Here is a 13,452-nt window from a genome sequence, read left to right as displayed (position 1 = left end):
ATAGAAAATAGGTTCTGTGCTTGTATCTTCCAGGGCATGCTGCTGTTTCCAAGCATGAAGGGGAGAACTGGGCAGGAAGATTTTTCTACTCAAGGATCTTAAACTCCTTTTCACTAAGAATATTAACACCAGAGAAGACTTAGAAATGCAGAACAAACGTAGGGAAATATTCTTTTGTTGGTATTCCTTTATTCCTTCCCTGTTGTCTACCTTGTTTCTGTGTTTTTGTTTTTTTTTTTTTTTTGAGGGGTGGAGTGTGGAGAGGAAGAGTAGGAGCTAAAAATGTGCAATAAGTGGAATGTCTTTTATCTCTCATTTTCTCTGTCTCTTAGTCCCCATGTCACTTGTCATTAAAATGTAAAATTTAACATCAGACAGCTTTATCTTCCCATGCCAGAAAACGCATGCTTGCCAGTAGAAGAGGATAATCCCCTTTTCTATTATTCTTTGGGGCTGGCTTAACACCCATACTTAGTGGAGAATTGATGGTTCAGAACTCTACGCATTGAGGTTGGTTCTGAGTGTCACTGGAATAGCTTTAGACAGATGGCCTGACACTGCCCCCATATCCTTCAGTCAGCTGGCATTTTAATTGTACTAGAAAGTTATCCCACTTACTGCTTATGAATTAAACTATGCAATGTCATGTTAAAGTATTTTAAATCTCTCAGAATCTGTAACGGGTTGAAGTGTGTCCTCCCTAAAAATGATAGGTTGGGGGCTTCCCTAGTGGCTCAGTGGTAAAGAATTCACCTGCCAATGCAGGAGACACAGGTTCTATCCCTGATCTGGGAGGGATGGAACATGTCTTGAAGAAGACCCTACATGCCTTGGAGCAACTAAGCCCGTGAGTCTGTAGAGCCGAAGATCCACAATTACTGAGCCCACGAGCTGCAGCTACTGACGTTTGAGCACCGAGAGCCCATGCTCCTTGACAAGAGAAGCCACCACAGTGAGAAGTCTATGCACCTCAACTAGAGGGTAGCCCCCCATTTGCCACAACTAGAGAAAACCTGCGCAGCAACAAAGACCCAGCACAGCCTAAAATAAATAAATAAAAAATAAAATTGTGAAAAAAAAAAAAAGATAGGTTGGTTGGTGACCTAACCCCCAGAACCTCAGAAGGTGATCTTATTTGGAAATAAGGCTTTTACAGATGTAATCAAGTTATGATGGTCATAAGGTGGGCCCTTATCCAATAGGACTGAGTCCTTATAAAAAGGAAGAAAATTGGACACAGAAAAAGACATGCATGGAAGGCAGACTATGTGAAGAAACAGAGAATGTCAGAGGAAGGCAGAGGACTGGAGTGATATATCTACACGCCAAGGACAGTCAAAGAGAAGCCAGGAGACCAAGCGAAGCTAGGAGAGGCCTGGGACAGATTCTCCCTCATGGCCCTGCCTGTTGGTTTAATGTATGTTGGTTTAATGGAACAACCCTGCCTGTTGGTTTAATGTATGTAGTATGTTGGTTTAAAGTATGTAGTGCTTTGTTAAGGCAGCCCGAGGAAACTGAGACAGTACTCAATTTAAGGATCGAATGTTTCTGCTGAAGCTCCAGTACTCTGGCCACCTGATGCAAAGAGCCTACTCACTGGAAAAGACCCTGATGCTGTGAGAGACTGAAGGCAAAAGGAGAAGGGGGCAGCAGCGGATGAGATGGTTGGATGGCATCACCGACTCAATGGACATGAATTTAAGCAAACTCCAGGAGACAGTGGAGGACAGAGGAGCCTGATGTGTTTCACCCCATGGGGTTGCAAAGAGTTGGACACTACTTAGCAACTGAACAACATGGTTCTACTTTGTTAATTTTTCTCAACAATTACAAGCACCTTCTACTGTTTATTTTGGTGTGTGGTTCATTACATTGAATTAGTAGCCCATCTAATTTATGAAGTTGACTTCCATTGTAACTTATAATTTTATTTCCTCATATGCTCAATTCTCACCTTTGCTGTGTTCCTTTTGCTCCTCTGATGTCTGAGGGTCTTGGTTTGAGATTTACCTGTAGCTCCAGGTGGACTCATAAAACTAGCCTTCTTAAGCTCCTGGATGGAGGGAATGTTTTACAGGGTCTCCCTTCCAGCCTGCAAGTCTTCAGATCTGAGAGAGATAGACTTATAATGCTTCCCTGGGTCAAACTGAATGTTTAATTAAGGTCAGAAGTTTAAAAATGTATACAAGGCAGGGAGAATAAGTGGAAAGTAAATCTTTCCCATGATACTAACTTGTACAGGCCTGGCATGGTTCAATTTATGACTTCACAGGCGGTTTCCCTTGGGGTGAGAAGAGGCTATGCTATACATGCATACTTCTCGGGTGCCTTTCACTCACTGAGGTTAAAAGGAAAGCCCCATAATGCTTGAGCCTAAGGAGCTTTTGTCCTTTAGTGATCAGGAAGTACCTTTGTGCATGCCTGCTAAGTTGCTTCAGTCGTGTCCAATTCTATGTGACCCTATGGACTGCACCCCACCAGGCTCCTCTGTCCATGGGATTCTCCAGGCAAGAATACGGGAGTAGGTTGTCATGCCCTCCTCCAGAGGATCTTCCTAATGCAGGGACTGAACTCGCTTCTCCTGCACTGCAGGTGGATTCTTTACCCACTGAGCCACCTGGGAATCCCCCTGGAAATATCTACTACTCAGCAAACTCACATCAGAATACCATTTCCACATAAGGTATCTCCAGGGTACAGAAGGTTTGCTCAATTTGTGGAGACCTCAGCAAACGTTAAAATGTAGAGGTAAGGCCCAGGTTTGTTGCATTTAATTCTAGGAACTCTATGTACCCACATAATTATGTGGGGTCTAATTGTGTTGTCTCCAAAAATGCATTGAAGTCCTAGCCTCCAGTACCTCAGGATACGACTTTATTTGGAATTAAGATGTAATCAAGTTAAGATAAGGTCATTAGGGTGAACTCCAATCCACAATGACTGGAGTTCTTATAAAAAGGAGAAATTCAGACACAGAGACAGCCAGAGGGAAGATGATGTGAAGAGAAATAGGGAGAATGTCATGAGAAGTAATGGAAAAATTGGAGCTATCCTGCCACAAACCAAGGCCCAGCTGGGGCCACCAGCGTCCAGAAAAGGCAAGGAAGAATCTTCCCCTATAGGATTCAGGGGGCGCATAGTCCTGCAGACACCTTGACATCAGGCTTCTAGCCTCTAAAACTGTGGGAGACAATGAGTTTCTGTGGTTCTAAGCCACCTAGTTTGTGGTACTGTTATGTGAGCTCTAGGAAACTAATACAACTCATCACAGTCACTCACAGTTATGTGAATACAGTAAGCCCACTACATACGAACAAGTTCTGTTCCGAGAGGGCATTTGTAAGTCCAACAAAGTTAGCTAGGTACCCAACTATCACAATTGACTATATAGTACTGTACTGTGATAGCATACTTTTCACATACATAATACATTAAAAAAAAACCCACAAAAAATAAAGAAACCATTTTTAATCCTACAGAACATTACCTTGAAAAGTATAGTAGTAAGCTAATATATAGAGGCTGGCATTGAGTGAACAGGCAAGAAGAGTTACTGAGCAGAGGAGGGAGTGGAGGTGGGAGATGGTAGAGCTGAAGGACTGCCAAGGAGACGGAGGGCAAGCTGCAATTTCACGCATGCCTGATGTTGACGGAATGCACGTTCGCATCTTTGAAAAGTTCACTACTTGAAGATTCATGTGTAGGGGGCTTACTGTACCAGGAAGCTACCTCAGACTCATTCCCTCAGGCATCCAGTTAATGCCAGTAATTATTACTGTCTATCACCCCACACACATCTTTTTGAGCTAAGTGCCAGGCACCATGATAACCACTTTACATATCTTTTCCTCATTTTATAGACAAATAAACTGAAAAAACTCAGTGAGATTAGGTAATCAGCTCAAGGGCACATAGTTAATAAAATGATGCAACTAGGATTTGAGTCCAGCTCCAACTTTATCTGCATTTTTTCAAAGTTAATATTCTTAATTTACACTCCCCTTCTCCACTGAGCTTACTTAGAGATCGGTGGCATCAAAGTTTTTGGCAAACAAATTCCTACTTCTTACTATGTCCTCTTTCACAATGTGTTTGGTTTAGGCCAATGGTAACCCACTCCAGTATTCTTGCCTGGAGAATCCCATGGACAGAGAAGCCTGGTAGGCTACAGTCCATGGGGTCGCAAAGAATCGGACACGACTGAGCGACTTCACTCTCTCACTCTCACTCTTGGTTTAGGCCAGTTTTGGAAAGTAGCAATTTTATATTTTGCCCCCAAAGCCTATTTTTAGCAAGTTTCTTTTAACGTATTGCAGTATGGGTTATAGCTTTTAAGTGGGAAGTACATGGAACAACTAAAATCTGAGATGAGGAGCTCTTCTGATTTTTTAAAAATAGATGGATTTTTTTGAACACATGTCAATCACAAACTGAATTCACCTGGCTTTTGCCCCAGCATCTTACACCCTAGTAGCTTTGTTGGTGTAAGATATCAAGCCATTTCTCTTCTAGGGTCTGAAGGAAAAGAGCTCTTACAGAAGAGGAAGGTGGAAAATTTAACACTGACTGATTATCTGCTGTGGTTTATACACCTTCACGTAATTACTTTCTTTAATTTTCACTAAATCTGCAAGACAAATACTATACTTTTCTTTCCCGCTACCCGCTCCGCCCCACATATGAAGAAACTTAGGCCTACTGAAATTGAGAGACCTGCTCAATCACACACTTATCAAAGATCAAAGTCCAAACACATGTGGGAGTGGGAGTGCGATGTGGGAGTCAGGATACCTGGCTCTAGTTTTCACCTGCCAATAATGTGTCCATTTAGTGCTTGGAAAGGTGGGTCTGGTCAGTAGAAAGAGTACTGAAATGTTTCTCCCAGCCAGCAGTGCTATTTCACTCTGGAAAGACTACCTGAGAAATAGCAGAGGTGAGCGATCAGCTCCTCTTTAAAGCCATCTCTTCTGCTTCAAAAGTTCAGTGTACACAGGCCACCTTGGACCTTAAATTTACTCTTATCAAAAAGTTGTGTGAACACCATTATTTTCAATTCAATTAGACATATCATATTAATTCATTAAGTAGCTATGGGAATTACACAAAAGCTATAAATATCATGAAACCATATTAAATGTAGGTTAAAAAATTACTTAAATTTTTTGTATTGCATGTACCCTTCTCTGGAAACTATGCAAGATAATTATGAACTGTGGCCTTTGGTGGGGTATCGCTTATCTGTGCAAGGATGTTTTTACTCTTCAAAGAGCAAAAGTGGCTAATTATCTTGGGGTGAGTATAGTCCTTACTTTATTATATTGTTATTTTATCTCTTCCTGGTGGCTCAGTTGGTTAAGAATCTGTCTGCAATGCGGGAGGCCTGGGTTCAATCCCTGGGTTGGGAAGATCCCCTGGAGAATTGCATGGCAACCCACTCCAGTATTCTTGCCTGGAGAATCCCCATGGATAGAGGAACCTGGCAGGCTACAGTCCATGGGGTCACAAAGAGTCGGACATGACTGACTGACTAAGCACATATTATCTGTTGCATATAAAGAGCAAGGTATAGTGACTGACAGAACTGAGTTCTAGAAAAGGTGAGTGCTATTCCTTGTAACTATCAGAAAGAAGTCATGGAAAGAAAAGACAGAGCTAGCCTGGAAGAGCCTGTCTAGTATGGGTTAGACCCTCAATAGGAATTCATTGGCATAGAAAATACCAGCCTAAAATACCAGGCCCTAAATAGCAATATCAAGAGGTAAGAAGCATTCTAATCAATGTCTGTGTGAGATGAGGTTTACAATAAAGATTATAAAGAAAAAGTGAATGGTCAGTGAGAAAAGTACCATATTTTCTTTAGAAATTTACTGTTTTAAGCCGTTCTTAAGAAAGCTATCTCCTTTACTCATTACTTTTATCTAATGTCAGTTGTTTTTAATAAAAAGCAGTCTTAATAGCAGTGGAAATGAGCATTTATCATTGCAGTGGGCCAGAGCAGATACTATCAGGCAAAGCATACTCCTTCACAAATTGGCTCAGAAGTTAAAAACCCACCGACCACCTAGTTGCTTCCTTGATTTTACAACCGGAAAAAGTATTTAAGGGCAGAGGAAAGAGGATGACCTGGCTGAGCTTCTTAAATACAAACCTAGTTACAACATCCCAAACAAATGTCATTCTGAGATTTTCATTTGTGAAGTTGCATAATATCATGGCCCATGCAAGGATCTTTCCACAACTCTATAAAGAACAAATGGTCTCTCCAAGTTGCTCCTCTGATATTAAATTTTAATTGGGAAAAATAAGGCTATTTAATAATAACTTGCATTTGTTTAGTACTTAGTTTTTTTCCCATATACTTTGACACACATCACTGTACTGGATGGTCTTACCACCCTGCAAGTTACACTGAGCAGACACGAGCATTTCTATCTTACAGCTGCATTGCAGCAAGATGAAGTGGCTTCCTGGAGATCACAGGGCTTATTGCTGAAGGAGTTAGACCAGAATCAAGATCCTCTGATTCCCACTTGAAAAGCCTATCTTTAAGTATCTAGGCTGATCTCTGAAACAGGCAGCTAGCAGGGTCAGGGTCATCAAGATTATGCAATATGTTCAATGGCTTTCAAAATTCAGTTTGCAGCTTCTGAAATCTACTTAGTAGGTTATGACTAGCATTTTTTAATGAAATATAGACTAAAGAAAATATCAGAGGGCAAGAAACTATATCACTATATCAGAAACATCTGTATTTTCATGTTATTGCAGCATTGCTCACAATAGCCAAGGTATGGAAACAACCTAAGTGTCCATCAATGGATGAATGGAGATCCATATACATGTGTATATAAATATATATAATATGGAATATTATAACGTATACAATATATACATAGTAATGTGGAATCTTACTCAGCCTTTAAAAAGAAGGACACCTGAAACTAATACAACATTGTAAATCAACTATAGGTCCAACAAAACTTATTTTTTAAAAAAAGAAGGAAATTCTGCCATTTGCAACAACAGGAATGAATATGGAGAGCATTGTGCTGAGATAAGCCAGACAGAGAAACACGAATACTGCATGCCATCACTTACTTATATGTGGAATTTGAATAAAAAAGTTACACTAGAATAGTGATTGCCAAGGGCTGGAGGCTAGGAGAAATGGGGAGAGGCTGGTAAAATGCTATAAACTTTTAGTGATAAGATGAATAAAGTCTTAATGATCCAATGGATAACATAGTGACTATAGTTAATAATACAGTGTCGTCAACTGAAATATGCTAAAAGAGTGGAACTTGAGTGTTCTCACCAAAAAAGGAAAGAAAGGTAAATATGATAGGTGATGAATATGTTAATTAACTTAACTATGGGACTTCTTTCACAATGTATAGATCTATAGATCGTCATATAGTACATTTTAAATATATTATAAACTTATTTGTCAATTAGACTTTAATAATTGACCTGGAGAAGGGCATGGCAATCCACTCCAGTATTCTTGCCTGGAGAATCCTGTGGACGTATTATAATAATCTTATTTGTCAGTCATACTTTAATAAAGGTGAAAAAAATCAATAGTACAACTTGAAAAAAGAAAACATCAGAGGGCACTGTACGTAGCAAGAGTGAGCAATGTTTTGTGAAATATTTGTTTCGAATAGATATATGTGTGTATATATATATGGTCCCTGTGTGCTTAGTCAGTTCAGGTGTGTCTGACTCTTTGCGACCCCATGGTATGCAGAAGCCCAGGCTTCCCTGTCCTTCACCAACTCCTGGAGTTTGCTTACACTCATGTGCATTGAGTCACTGACATATTGAGTCACAAAATAAACTTAAGTTTATTATATTTAAGTTTATACTCAAGTATAATAGAAACTAGTATTCTTTTAGAGGGTTAGAGGGAAAGAGAAAACAGGGAAACACTGATGCGGCTAGCGCTGATCAGGTGTCTGTGCTGTTCTGACGGCAGCCCCCTGATGGACCGGGGGATGTGTGCACGCTGGGAGGTGGGTGTGGGATGAGAACAGAGGAGCATTCCTGCAGTGGGCGGGAGGTTAAAAGACTAGATAATCTTGAAGCCAGAGCCTGTGCTTTGTTCTTTTTTATGTTCTCAGTGCCTAGTCCCAGCAGCACTAACTGGCACAGGAAACCCTCAATGAATATTTGTTGAATGAATGCATGGAAATGAGTGAGGTTTACAGATTTTTAAAGGCTCCTCTTAAAAACTCAATTAGGCTTGGAAGTGAATTCAGGCAGTCCTACATTTATGAAAAGTTTGTTTCCAAAACCTTAATTTGCAAATTGGTTTTTGGAACTTCAAACATTATTATACATGGCAGTTGGGATCTCAGGCCAGCCCACAACCACCTTTTAAAACCTAGGATATATCTGAAGCTAGTACTGAGAACTGAAACTGCATTTCTACGGGGGAAAACAGCATCCTCACTGGTCCAGTTAGGAATGCCAGAGGCAAATTAGCCTCCAGATGGCAGAGGAACACCTCCCCAGCCCCCATTCCTCTGGCCTCAGCTAGCCCTGCCTCTGCAAAGCCATTTTGGGGGAACTGGGGAGAGGGTGTGAGAAGCAGTACGAAGTGAGGGCTCATGTCAAGGATAGAAACAGGTTAAAGGTAAGGAGAGGGAAAGAGAAGTGAGCAAGGCAAACTGCATCAACCAGGAGGGAAAGAAAGGCCTGTATCCACCAGGCACCGAGTCAGTGTGCTTATGGCCAGGTGGCTAGGAAGACACATGCAGAAAGTCGACACCATTTCCATAAAGATTTGGTATAATCACCATTCCAGCAGAAATTCAGCAGTATCGTTTATAGAGTGCGCCATACTGGCATAACTTCCCGTTTCTCTGCCATTTTTTCTTATTTTTTATCCACTAACAGAAAGTGGTAATTTTACCCTTAATCAGATAAGAGGTCCAGTGAAGTCAATCATTTAAAGCCAAACTTTGAACTCCAAAGTGAACAAAAATGGCCGGTTTGGTATACAAATCAATGGTCACAAAATGTACATGCCCTTTACTTGGTAAGAGAGAAGGTGCCGGAGTGTTCCTCTGCCCAGACTGCGGACTTCTGCCTTGAACACAGTTGTAATGGGGTTTCCTGACAGTCTTGGCTACTGTGAATAGTGAGTTGAACCAGTAGAACTGGATACACTTATTTCCCTGTCGTGCTTTTAACTTAGTTTCTTCAGAAAACTGTGGCATGAACTAAAAAATGTCCTATGTTTCTTCGGTATCATGGTTTAAAAATTTATATACCCTTCTACATTTGTTACAAAATGTGACAAAAGCATGGCTATTTACAGGAAACCCCTTATCTTGACTCAAGAAGATTTCACCTGGGCTTTGGGAAAACGAAAAAGTAAGTGGTGAAAACATTAGACTGCGAGTGACTGAATCTCTCAATAATCGTACCAGGAACAAATTAAACAGCACCTTGAAAACTATAAAGAACTGAAAAACCATTCACAACTGCCCTTGAGAATAACATGACCCTGGGTAGGTCTTGGCATATAGGAATCTTAATGTACCTCATAAAAGAAATACTTCCAATCTTGCTCCGTAGGTGATGAAACTGATAAATTATCTGATGCAAATGCAAAGGAGTTTAGAAATCATTTTGTTGGGCATCTGTTTTGGCATTTAACCTAAAACTTCTTCCGAAGCAGAAGGTCCAGAAGCTCTTGTGTGTTCAAATGACTCCAATGAAAAGTGTGAACTTAGATGAACTGAGTTTGATTTATCCAATAACGGGAAAGTTAATGAATATTTTTTGACCATTGGCACCATGCTGGAGGCTGAAGGTCCAAAGAGTCAAAATAGTTCCTGCCCTCAAGTGAATTACCATTTATTGCAAGAGGACAGGCATGCTCACCACCATCTTTAGTTTAAAGCTAATAATAGAAGGATGGACAATGAAGGTTAGTGGTGCAGAGACAAAAGAGGAGCGGAGGAAGCCCCGTGGAGAAAGGCAGCATTTGATGAGGGCCCTGAAGGACAGGAGTGGACTCAGGAGCACATGGGAGAGAGCCACTCATCCCTACTGCACCCGCCAGTCACACCCCGCCCCTCCGCTGCCCCTACCTCCCACCTTGCTCCCTGTCTTTTCCCTATCCCCCCGCGCCCTGCTCACTCCACCAACACTGCCTTGGAATCCTTGGTCTCCACAGAACACTTGAGAAGCCCCAGTCTTGTTCAATTCCTCCATTTTGGAGGGGAAACTGAGGCTTATAGAGTGTTCTCCACATAAGATACAGGGTGAGCCAACGAACGGAGGTGGCTTTTATGTGATAAGTCTGAGGACCAGTGAGTAATCTGATTTGGCCGGAGCAGGGGGGTGGCCAGAACGGGCAGGGATACAAAAGGCAGATCGTGGAGAACTGTGAATGCCACGCGGAGGACAGTGAGCTCCATCTTCAAGGGTGAGGGGTGGGAGGGCCGGAGGGGACACGGTCAGAAAGGGGACAGTGACTGAAGCTGGAACCATATAGGAGGCAATTAGAATTGTCCAGGTGTGTGTGGGGGGAGGGCAGTAACTGCTGAAATTCAGAAAATGACAGAGTAAGTAGATAAGAGTGCGAGAGATATGGAGAAAGTAAACTGATAGAAGCACGGACATGATAAAGCAGGAAGAGTCGGAACCAGGAATTCACACTCACTCACACACACACACACCCCAGACTCTCTGCCCTGCATTCCAGGCTCTGCTGTTGATCAGCTGTGAATACTGGGCCAGCCCTTTACCCCATGTGCCTCAGTTTCCTCATTCGAAATTGAGCCATTGAACACAATCGGGGGTTTCTCAAATTCCATGGACACCTAGGATTCCAAGAAAATTTTGGTGGAGTGGGTAGAGTGGGGTGGGGTAGAGAAGGACGGGGGGTGAGGTGGATGAGCAGCGGTGAAGAGAAGCTCTAGATCCAAAACCACCCATTTAATCAGAACATCTCCTTTATGTAACAGAATTCCTCGTAACAGTAAACTTGCTACAAACCCCCCCAAACCCCCCAACCAGTCTGATAACCATACAGATAACCTCTGACACCCCTTTTCGCTCTCACACTTGAGCGATCACACTCAAAGAAACTGGTTATCCAAGAGATCTGCCAACGCAGTGGACGTGGGTCTCATTTTTTAGGACCCTGTTGAGTTCCTGTTTATTTGATGAACTGTTGCACAAATGCTGGAGCGACTGGAACAACAATTGTCATGCTGAATCGATGCCAAAACTTTCAGAAATGGGACAGATTTACTGAAAGGCCATCTGGTGTTCTTACTCTTGTGCGGTACCTTTTCCCAAGATCCAGAGAGTTTTCCAAACCTCATAAACGCCAGCGTGAAAAGGGCCCTTGCCTGCAAGTACAAAGACACTGGCTTCCCCGCTATTGACTGCTGTCTGGCTTTGGGTGAGAGGAGTTGCCCCTTGGGGTTCCAGTTTCTCAGTCTATAGGAAAGAGTTTCAGCAAACAGCCCTAGGGGCCCCTCTAGCTTGAACATTCAAAGATTCCAGGATCCTAAACTTTGGAGCCTGTTATCTGAACAATTCTCTGATCGATAGCATGTGCTCTGGGTCTTGTTCTGTCACAGTCAGATGGTCAGTGTATTAAGGGCTTTGGGCTGTTGACTCTACGGATTGGGCAATGTGTGCTTTAGCCAAAGTCTCTGAGCCCTGCAGATGGATCATTCCGAGCAGAGGGCTCAGGTCTAAATTAACAGCAGATCTTCAGAAACCCGATGCTTTATGGATCGGTATTTGGAATAAGAAAACTCAGTGCCTAGGTATCAACCCCCCGCAAATGGTCTACGAACCACCCCAAAAAATGGAACCGGGGAAAACCAATCAGAACCACCACCAAGTTGAGACCAAAAAAGTTCCATACGGGTCTGAAACTTACACACTCACTGCCTTCCTTTGCCTCCTGGCTTCTCCTCTCTCCTCCCACTCCCACAATTAAAAAGTGTTTTAAAAACAGCAATTCCTTTATAAGAAAGAAGAAGAAACACCCGAAGAGGTGAAGCGAGCACTCACTGGGAGAGCGCGGCCAGACTGCGTCTTCCCTGAGATCCGGATCCCGCGAGCATGTCTGCAGCTGGAAGGGCGGCGGGCGGGCGCAGAGGTGCTGAGACCCTCCGGCGGTCAGGGCGTGGACCCGGCCCGCGGAAGTGCCATGTTATCTGGGCTGAAATGCAGTGTGCGGGATGCTCCCGGGTTCTCCCTTTGTGTTAACACTTTGGTCTGTCCCTGTGACGAAAGTCTGGGCTTGTCCTTTGCCAAATCTACTCCTCCCCACCCTTTCCCTCCGCACAGGATCATCAGAGAGCTGATTGTTATTTTTTACTGTAATCTCTCTAATAGAGGCTCATCATGTTTAGACGTAGGTTGTAAAGGGCCCAGATTGCTTCGTGATTTCCACAATGTTTATGACTGGATAGCGGGGCCCAGGATCCCCAGTAGCTTTCATGATGGAGACTTTATATGATCAATTACAAAGAATCCTTCCAAGGCAGAGAACTAGTTAAAGAAAAAGACACTGATTGATCCACGTGCCCGGGCTTTTGGAAAACAGTCGACCCTAGAAATCACTCACATACACAATCCAATGCTAAAAACATCAACGGAAATCAGCCCACCAAAAAGTTCATCCGGGTGCAGTTCTCAGGCCCTCCTTCTGAGCTCTGTTCTCAATTAGAATTGGTGTAGGTGGCTTCCAAAGCAAACAGTTCCCACTGAGAAATCAAATCTGAGAAACCTCTATTATCCCTTTTATTCAGGGGAAGATGCATGATATAAAAGTGCATACAAAGGCAAAGGGAAGAGAGCCAGAGGATCAGAGATATGCTGTGTTATACAGGGCATTTGGTGAAGTGAAGGCAACAGCCTGAGGAAGGAACATGTTGCAACAGCGGGCCTGGTCTGCCCCCGTGGCACTTGGTGTGATGATCTCATCAGCCAGGCCAGGCAAGGGAGCCTGGTCAGCAACAGCTTGGAAAGCAGCCAGATTCCAGCCCCTGTGGAGGGGGTGGTGTTGATTCTATCTGGAGATGACACTTGGTCTAGGCTTGAGTTGTGAATGTGTTTCTTCAACTCTAACAAGCAATGAACAGATTGCTGCTGGGGCACCAAGATACTGATGGGACTGGCTTTCTGTTAAATCAGTTGAACGACTCAGATCTCCACAATGTTGGGTTAAGATGATTATTTCGGTATATAGCAGGAGGAACAATCTCCTTCACACATTGACTCACATCCTTCACATGATTAAAAAAAAATCTTTGAGATCTATGGCTTCATGTTGCAAACATGGATGCAAAAGCACTGAGCATTTCAAAAGTTCACCCCAAGTCATGGAGAGGAACCAAAGCAGGTACGCTTGTGCTCAACTTAAAGAAATTTAATTTAGTTAGATTAAATCCTCTCTTCACTTTCACTAAC

At 42.8% G+C, this 13,452-nt stretch overlaps 1 protein-coding gene across 5 annotated transcripts in view; it reads right to left on the bottom strand.

The window, feature by feature from the left end:
- Positions 1 to 13,452, bottom strand: part of CALD1 (caldesmon 1) — a 232,849-nt gene that overhangs the window by 63,849 nt on the left and 155,548 nt on the right. The window contains exon 1 of one of the 5 annotated variants that reach the window (XM_055421302.2): positions 12,049 to 12,282. The exons of the other annotated variants lie outside the window; for them this stretch is intronic. Within the exon in view, the coding sequence (XP_055277277.2) occupies positions 12,049 to 12,101 (53 nt within the window). The 5' untranslated portion in view covers positions 12,102 to 12,282. Of the gene's footprint in view, positions 1 to 12,048; positions 12,283 to 13,452 lie in introns of those variants that run through there. 5 annotated transcript variants of the gene reach the window in all.

Source organism: Moschus berezovskii, chromosome 3 (assembly GCF_049115385.1).
Source record: "Moschus berezovskii isolate FMDL1 chromosome 3, NW_MosBer_1.0, whole genome shotgun sequence".
NCBI lineage: Eukaryota > Metazoa > Chordata > Mammalia > Artiodactyla > Moschidae > Moschus > Moschus berezovskii.
This window is presented reverse-complemented; position numbering and strand designations above follow the sequence as displayed.